Raw genomic sequence first — 9,794 nt, 5'->3', positions numbered from 1 at the left:
TATCTTATAATATGATAAACCAGGATTTGAAATTCTATCCAGAGAACTGAAAAGCACCTACATTTATGTCCAGTCATGACTCAAATATACTTGTCTCCAAAAAGAAGAAGAAGAAGAAGAAGAAACCAGTGTATAATAAAAAATAATAAGGTGAAATTAAGCCACAGCAAGAAATTAATTTGAGTACTGATATCGTGTCAATGTGTTTTTAGACTTTTAGTGTGGCGCAGTTAAAAAAGCCAGTCACCAGAAATCTCTAACTCACGATCGTTTAGTGCTTACTCTCTCCATTTCTATATATAAAATATTTTTTTTAATTTTTTATCTTTAAATATAAGAAATTATTAGCATATTTTTTAATAAATGAATCATTATATCCTTATTAAATTAAAAAGAGAAAAAGATAAATATACTCATTAATTTACTTTAAAAAAACTTATTTTTTATTTATAGTAATTAAGGACAAAATTAAAATATTATCATATTTTTAATTAAATAACTCATTTTTATTAGTTTGTGTGATTTGATTAAAAATATCATATATATATATAAAAATGGAAGGAGTAATAGTTTAGTTGGACACCCTAACAGGATCAATAATTAACGATAATATATCGGCATCCGCTATTCCGCTGGTGTAATTAAGCCACCACAAGAAATTAATTTGAGTATTAATATTGTTTCAATGTGTTGCCACGGGATATTTTATTTAGTTTTATGATATAAAATTTTCATCCAAAGTCCTATAATTTTGGTTGGTTAATAAAATAATGTGCGATTTCTGAGTCTTCTATTTTATTTTTTCTTTCACGGAAAGAATGACACCTTTCAACGAAATTGAAGTACAAATATAAACACAAACCACTGAGATCAAGAGCGGACTAATTATTATTTTTTAATTTAAAACTTGCATGTAATTCTCACTTTTCTTTATTTTTTATTAGTATTTTTTTGGGCCACATCAAGCCCTTTCATGATTACTTCATCAGTTCATCCCCTTCTATAATCAATAATGCAAATGTATTTGGGAATCAGATTTCCTATAGTGTCATAGTGACTTGTAGTAAATTTCAAATAAAATTAATATGGATTTCAATTTTTATTTAATATCCATATTAATGAAAGCATGCTATTAAATTTTCGATTTTGTATTTATACTATATAAAATAATTTTTATAAATAATATTTAGCTTCAAATCGGAGCCAGAAAGGATCGGAAGACTTGACGGCGACTGAGAGACCCGCAAGTCAGAGAAACGGTGGCCCACACCGGCGCCAGGGAGGAGAGCCACCGGAGCATGAGATTCAGAACCAGACATGTTGGCTCTGTTCGCTTTCGTTTTTCGTCGTCGAGTTATCCTCTTGGTCTAGCTGTGGTTCTAGTAAGTAGTTGCCTCTGCTAATGATTTTTTTAAAAATATTTTTAAAATGAAAAACATAGTATAAATCATAAAATTTTTTAATAAATTTGTTCACCCGTATGAACGATCCAAATTTAAATTAAATAGCTCACATTTAATATTAATTTTTTATAAATAGACTTTTTAAACATATTTTGTACAGTATAGATTTAACATTAAATTTTTTTATAATTTTTATAAATTAAATATAAATCATTCATATTAAATCTGAACTGTTCAAACTAGTAAATAGATTTATTAATTTTTTTTATAATTTATATAAATTTTTATTTTTAAAAATTTTAAAATAAATAATAAAAAATAACATTAAATCTAGAGATCCAGATTTATGGTATATTTATACTTTTTATTATTAAATAAATTTTGTAACAAAATAGTTTTAAATTTTTAATATTTATGTGATAATAAATTATATTTTTTTTGTTGTTATCACATATATTCTTCCATTGAAGGTGACTAATTTAAGATACTTTGGGTGTTAAATGTTGACACTTTTCTTAATAAAAATTCATATCTTAATTCATTACACGACTACTTGAATATGGAGACAACATCTACTCCTTGAAGCACCAGATCAGAAAATTTAATTTGCGTTTCGTGGAAGCAACATATGAAGACACATGTTCTCCTTCATGCACGGTAATGCCACATGAACCATCTGCATGAACGGCATGCATGCACTATCCTTGTGCGGTAGCTAGCCGACCCAATCCAAATGAAGAGAGAAATTTTCTAAAAAGATGCTGAAACTTTTCCACATGGAACTTCCTGCTCATTACATAATGAATGGAAGAGCTATAAAACTCGTCAATTTGCATGAATCATTTCCAATAAAGGTCTGTCTTTGAGTGCTCTTGCAAGTCTTCTAACAATAAGGAAAGCTCAGAGCAAACATGCAGCGATGTGTCATCAGCATGAAACTCTTGAACTATACCATTCACCTCAACCCAACTACAACCAGGCTTTCTTCTAAACCTACGAGCCCTCATCAGCTTCCTTATTTCTAATGCCTCTTTCCACATGTTGGCAGCATGATACACATTCCACAGAAGCATATAAACGCCAACATCACTTGGCAATAGCTCAATCACCTTCCTTCCTACTGTCACAGCTAACTTCAAATTTCCATGGGCTAAGCAAGCTGTGAGGAAGCACCTCCAGATCGCAGCATCAGGTTCAATAGGCATGAGCTCAATCATCTGTTTTGCTTCTTCCAGAAACCCTGCTCGGCCTAACAGATCCACTAAGCATCCATAGTGCTGAATCTTTGGTTTCAAATGATGGTAATGAATCATTCTGCGGAGCAACATTTTCCCCTCGAGAACTAACCCTGAATGGCTGCAAGCTGTCAAAAGTGACAAAAGGGTTACCTCATTTGGAGTAACCTTTGATTCTAACATCTGAGAGTACACCTCCAGAGCATGTTGTCCTTTCCCATGATATGCGTACCCTGATATTATTGTCGTCCATGAAAATACATCCTTTTCAAAGATCTCGTCAAATATTCTTATAGCCATGTCAAGCCTCCCACTTTTAGAGTACATATCCATCAAAGCATTCTTCACCGTGACATCCCGGTTGAGGCTTGTTTTGTCAACATTTCCATGGATGGACTGACCAAAATTAAGAGCACCAGTATCGGCACATGCAGAGAGCACTGCCACAATTGTAGCTGAACTTGGACGATCCTCCATTTTCTGAAAGAGCTCAAGAGCTTGAACTGGATTTCCTCCTCTAACATAGCCAGTGATCATAGCCGTCCAAGAAACAACGTTTCTCTCAGGCATTTCGTCGAACAATTGACGTGCAGAATGCAGATCATTACGCAGGATATAGCCATTAAACAAGGTAGTCCAGGAAAAGATATCCTTTATGCTCTTCCTTTCAAAGACCAACACAGCCACTTCAATTTTCCCATTTCGACAATACATGTCAATCAGTGCATTACCAACAATAGGATTCACGTCCAAATGATTTCTCAAGATCATCCCATGAATGGCCTTCCCTCTGATCAAATCCTTGCCACGTCCACATGAAGATAACGCTCCGACAATCAAAAAGCTGTCGGGTCTGAATCTGCTGTTTATGTACTGGGAAAAGACGGCGAGGGATTCGGCGGGAAGATTACAATGGAGATAGAGATTAAGGAGGGATGTCCAAGACACGACGTCTGGGCGTTGAATCTGGTTGAAGACATTTTGAGCGTCTAGAGTTTTGCCCAAATTCTTGTAAGTTTCTAGAAGCTTGCAAGCCAAGGACTGGAGATTCGGTAGAATTCCAAGAGTTACAGAGAGGGCATGGATTCGCTTGAGCTGGTCAAAGCTCATACATTTCTCCAGCGATCTTTGCAATTGCAAGCTTGTATAGTGCATCGATCAACAGAAGAGGATAATAAAGTGATAAATTCATCGTACCAGGATTGAGTCGGGGGAAGATCGTCTCAGCACGACGCAGAGACCGCTTGAAAATGTGATGTAATAATTGCATAGATTGAATAGAAATTCAATTTTGGAGCGAAATGCATTGCGGCTTAACATGAATGATTTTTGAATCACCTTGTATATTTTGAAACGCATCGACTCTGGTTTGGTTTTCGCTCGGTGATCACACACACACCGAGTCCTACATGAGCTGAAATTATCGTAACTTATAAATAGAATCCAATAAATTTTATATTTAATATTCACAAGGGCAATTTTGAAGGAATCTTTTTTCAGAACTTATGAGCGGTAAAAGAACTGCATGAGTCTTGAACAAATATATGGAGAAAATCACGAGATAGGGTTTATTCTAACTGAGGCCAATGTTGGCATTATATAAGCAGCATGGACCAATATTAATTTTAAATCGCTAGGGTAATCATCATATTACAACCATAAGTAGTTTTGACATCCTAATCATAATGAAACAAGTTATCAATCAGATACCCTTTACACAAATACACACGTCCATGGTGTGGTTAACTGTTATCATTCATATTTTGACCAAAGTATGATCAATTGAATACCCATCCTGCTTGCACGAAATATGGAACCCACAGAATTTCAGGACTGCGTTTAGTTTCACATTTGGTGATACTTGAGAGAACCCAAATGAAACCACAAACTGATTCCAATAATGCATATCATGGTTGAATGGCCACAGGAAGGGCCGCAACACATTACCAAAATTAATCTTTGTTAGCCACACGTGACTTGTCTCCAGTGAATCAAATGTTCTGGCTATGGCAAGAGTTTTGTGATTATTGATGGCCAACTCAACAAAAAATGAAAATGCACCAGTTGGAAAAGTATTGTTAGACGTCTTGTTCACATCAAAAACAGCACCAAAAAACAACTCCACTGGCTTACCATTAAACCTTGAAGCCACCTCAAGAGATATCGATCCATTAGTACTGTGATGGTCATGCCAATATGGGACCGTGCCACCAGGAAGCATGATTTCATATTGAGATGCCTGTAAAGCATGAAAGTTGGCTGTGAGAGCAGATATATATGTGCGTGTAAGCTCACGCAATTAACTTTTCCGATCATGTTAAGCTGAATGTATTCATATATATATATATATATATATATAAAAGCTAATCCACGGAGGAAGAAGAAGAGAAGAGGGCAACCTCATCAAATAAACGATTTGTTATCTGGTCTTGGACTTGTTTATGGATCAGATTATGGCAGTTGATGAAACTCATATGATATGAACGTTGGAAGTCGTCTAGACCAGGAATAGAACTTGATGTGCTGTATAAATTTGGAAACTTTTGCAATGATCTACAATTATTTGTCCACATGAATCTTGTATTCAGTGGAAGCTTTGGAAGCTCTCTAATTCTAGGGCAGTTTGAGAGAGAGAGACTAACAAGGCACTGCAATTTCTCAATGCTGCAAGGGAGATGCTCAAGCTTTTGACAAGAATCCAACAGCAACACTTCTAGACCAATCAGATATTCTGTTGATTGAGGCAATGCTTTTATAGAAGTCCCTTCGAGAAGGACTTCTTCAACACTTGCCATTTTCTCAACAATCTCAGGGAAGTTTCGGATGTTTGAGCAGCCTGTAAGGAGAAGAGAGCGTAGAGACTTTAACTTGAAACGACATGGAAGAGTCTTGAGATTCGAGCAGAAAACAAGTTTTAAGGTGACAAGCTTCTCAAGAGATCCCACAGACTCGTGAACTTCCACTAGGCTTTTGCAATGGTCTAGACTCAAACTCTCAACCTGTGGAATCAATGACAAGTTTGGAATTTCCGAGAGGTATTCGCAGCAGCTAAAGGATAAAAACTTCAGATCTCGAAATATCTGTAACATCATTGATATCAAAATGTGATTAAATAGTATAATCAATAAAATAAAAATTAAAGTTCTTGACTTAGTTTTAACCTAAATTAATATAGACAAGTTAAAATAAAAGCAAATCATATCCAAACTGATATTGATTTTTGGGAAAATATAAAAATAAGTCCCCATACTTCGATTGTGATTTGGTTTAGTCCTTATAATTTTATTTCATTGTTCTCAGCCTCTTTTAGTTTGATCCTTCTGCAATATTAGCCGCTGTAATTTTAAATGCACATAAAGACAATGGGCTGACATGGACAAGGTTAATTTTGTTGACATATATTCAACTCTATTAACCCTTTTGCTCACGTGTTCTATAATCCTGTCTTCATCTCTTGCATTATGTTTAAGCCAAATATAAAAAGAAGTTTTTTTTCATTTACCTTTTATTTTTAATCATACTGAATCAATTTATTTCATGTCAACAACATATTTTTATCATGTAAGATGGTAGAGTTAAAGCAAAATTATCACTTTCAATGCCCATTCCATGGTCATTATATGCATTTTTAAAATTATAAGGACTAACGTTGCGGATTGTTCAGACTAAAGGAACTAGGGAAATAAAAACTATTGTATGATCAACAAAATAAAAATTAAAGTTATTGACTTAGTTTTAACCTAAATTAATATAGACAAGTTAAAATAAAAGAAAATCATATCCAAACTGATATTGATTTTTGGGAAAGTATAAAAATAAGTCCCCATACTTTGATTGTGATTTGTTTTTAGTCTCTATAGTTTTATTTCGTTGCTCTCAGTCCCTTTAGTTGATCCTCTCCTACAATATTAATCCTTGTAGTTTTAAAAATGCACATAAAGATCATGGTTTGACCTTGACAGAATGAATTTTGTTGACATTCATTTAACTCTGTTAACCTTTTTGTTAATGTGTATTTAATTTTGTCTCTGTCTCTCACATTCTATTCAAGCCAAATATAAAAAGATAGTTTTTTTTTAATTTTATTTACCTTTTATGTTTAATCATACCTAGTCAATTCATTTCACAGCATCAACATACTTTTATCATGTCAACAAAGAGGATGGTAGAGTTACAGCGAAATTATCTCCCTCATTGCCATCTCATGGTCTTCATAAGCACTTTTGAAATATATTGCAGATTGATCAAATTATAGGAACTAGAAACAACAAAATAAACTACAAGAATTAAAAACAAAATACAATCAAAGTACATGACCTTCCATAAATGACATCTCATGGTGCTTTTACAAGAACAGTTTTTTTGAACTTTCGTTTCAATTATACGCAGCAAACATAAATTGCAGAAAAAGATGTTTCAAACCTTGACTCCCTTCCATAAATGTTTGATGCGGCCATGATTCATCTTTAAAGAAACAAGCCTCTTTGGGTAGAAGTTTGGTGGCAGAGTTGAAGAAGGGTATCTTGACCAGTCAATTAACCTTAGCTCATCAGACAGATATGGAATACCATCTGAAATGTTTGCATTACCAACCATAAGAATTCTAAGCTTTTTCATTTTCTCCAAGGCTTTGCCACTGATCTTCACATTTTCTGCTTCAGGCATGTCTAGCCTTATGCATTCTATGTTGTTCCTTTCCTGGTTATGCACATGCAGGAATTAGCTAGACATAATTTAAAAAAAAAAAAGTTTGGTAAAGTCAAATCCTAATAATTAAGAGCAGAGTTATACACATGTGAATACATAACAGAATAAAATACAATATATTTTGGTATAATTTGAGGTTTGTACTGCATCTAGTATGATTGTAATTAAGACAAGTGTTTTTCTACAGGGAAGCAATTAATTATTGGCGCTTTATAAATAGGTTCAAATTAAGATGAGAGGGTACCTTTTGTTCTTTCAGTACTTGAAGAACATCTTGATGAAACCATAATCTGCTCCGTTGACAAGGATCTTTTGGGGATTCAGATAGAACAATTTCTTTGGCCATTTCTTGAATCAAATCATGCATCCAAAGCTTGTCCATATCAACAGCAACAAGGGACTTCTCCACAAGAACTCGAATTCCAATATCTGGATGCAGGTCACAAGCTTCTAGGATCTTCTTCACATACTCGTTGTCCTCTCCTATGAAAAAGCATGCAATATCCAGAAAAATGGCCCTCTCATTTTCCTCTAAACCATCCAAGCTGATGTTAAGAACTTCAGAAATCAGTTTGCTTGGAGTGTTCTGCAGTTTTTTTCACGCACTCATCCATTCTACTATAGTCTTCCCACTTAAATATGACCCCAACACGGTTAGAGCCAATGGAAGACCTTTGGCATAGTTTAATATGTGCATTGAAAGTTTCTCATAGTTTGTGGGAGGATAAGGTTTTCTGAAAGCATACCAGCTGAGCAATTCAAGAGCATGGTCATATCTTAATTCCTTAGCCTTGTAGATTGCTTCAACACTGTGAGCAATTAACAAGTGTTCATCTCTAGTTGTTATGATAACTCTACTCCTAAGCCAAACCAGTTGTTTTCTCCAACCAATGATTCAAGTTGCTCCATCGAATCTACATCGTCAAGAACTATGAGAACTCCTTTAGAACAGAGTCTGTTCTTTATGAGGTTGATTCCTCTATCTACATTGCCAACCTTCAAGTCTCTATAGTTTAGTGTTTCTGAAAGAAGAGCTTGTTGTAGTTGAACTAAGCCGAAGTTTTGCTTTGAAATTTCTCTAACATTTGCAATGAATGTGCTGGCCTCAAAATGATAAGAGATCTGGTTATAGAGAGCTTTAGCCAAAGTTGTTTTACCTATTCCTCCAATACCATGGATTCCAATAACCCTCACATCATTTTCTGATTGGACACCCAACAATGAATTTATGTCCTCTAAAGGAGACTCCAAGCCCACAGGATGTTTAGCTACTTTCAGAGGTGTGCGGTTCGGCTTACTGAGTATTTCTTCACCAATTCTTTGTATGAATGTAGGCTCATTCCTGCCATTATAAATCCAAAGAAGAAGCTTCTAAGTATCTGATAATAAATGAATATATATGCAAGCCATATGGCTGCAACGCACCTGCTTGGCGTGTAAATTAAACTCATGAAGATGAATGGCTGTTGCCCTTTCTTTTTATCACAAGATGAATCAGAAACCAAGGTACCGGATTTAGAAATTAAGGCACAAAATTGTAATGAGCATCAGAGTGTATAAGGCTAAAATTGTAGAAGACAAATTGTCGTATACCTAGGATTAGAAATCATCAGATGAGCGGTTCCCTTGTATTGAAATTAATGTCATCAGATGAGCGGTTCCCTTGTATTGAAATTTATGTCATCACATTGGCGTGGAAATCAAATTGTTATTGGAATTAATGTCTTAGTAGTATCTTTAATTTTTATTTTCCCAAATTTTAAAATTAACAAAATGAAGTAACAACAGTTATAGTTAGGTCGATGATAAATTAATAACCCAATTTATACCTGATAAAATGCTTAGTTTTAAGCTTAAAATCTCAATAATATCGGCTAACTTGTGGGTAGAATTTGCATACTTTCACATATATTGGTATATTGCATGTTTGTCCGTATTTGAGCTAGATAAAGGAAGGTGAGGCTAAAAATACCAAGTTTCCACAACTACTTAGGATAAGAAGCAGGTTGGCCCCTGTTTGAATCATGTCACAGACCAAACAAAACATGAATTCATCTCTATTTTAATTAGTCCGGTTTCAGGCGAAATCAAAGGAAGAATTGTACGTAAAAACAATAAGTAAAATTGATCACAGAAATTTGAATAAATTTGGCAACTTTTATGCCGGACACATACCCGTTATTAAGATGCCAGCCAGACAAAGAAGCAATTTCACTCAGGGCTGCCCTCCACCTGCTAACCTTTTCTGTAATTCCCAAGTTATCTTCATGTTTGAGGAAACCGTCATGAAAGCTTCTTTTCTGATGTCGTACTTCTGATGGATCTATGTTGTAAAACACTGGCAACACCAGTTGCCCCTTAGAATCCTTGATCTCGAGGATCTTAAGGACCTCGTCTAAGCATGAACTGGAAAAAGCGTAGGTTTTGGATAAGACAACAACAGAGATTC

The 9,794-nt window shown here is 34.7% G+C and overlaps 1 protein-coding gene and 1 pseudogene across 1 annotated transcript; both read right to left on the bottom strand.

Annotated features, from left to right (window-relative positions):
- Positions 1–2,242: 2,242 nt before the first annotated feature.
- LOC129301275 (pentatricopeptide repeat-containing protein At2g20540-like) lies at positions 2,243–3,793 on the bottom strand. Its single transcript, XM_054939850.1, has one exon. It carries the CDS (start codon positions 3,791–3,793, stop codon positions 2,243–2,245), a length of 1,551 nt encoding a protein of 516 aa, XP_054795825.1.
- A 464-nt stretch (positions 3,794–4,257) lies between these two features.
- LOC129301273 (disease resistance protein RUN1-like) lies at positions 4,258–9,789 on the bottom strand (annotated as a pseudogene).
- Between the last annotated feature and the right edge of the window lie 5 nt (positions 9,790–9,794).

This window comes from Prosopis cineraria, unplaced genomic scaffold, assembly GCF_029017545.1.
Source record: "Prosopis cineraria cultivar Desert tree isolate PC_DT_omini unplaced genomic scaffold, ASM2901754v1 PC2010, whole genome shotgun sequence".
NCBI lineage: Eukaryota > Viridiplantae > Streptophyta > Magnoliopsida > Fabales > Fabaceae > Prosopis > Prosopis cineraria.
Note: the sequence above shows the minus strand (reverse complement) of the source record. Positions and strands in the feature narration are given on the sequence as shown.

Bases quoted from the DNA above. Each gene is read 5' to 3' on its own strand.
- LOC129301275 (XM_054939850.1), bottom strand. From the start codon at position 3,793: ATGCACTATACAAGCTTGCAATTGCAAAGATCGCTGGAGAAATGTATG.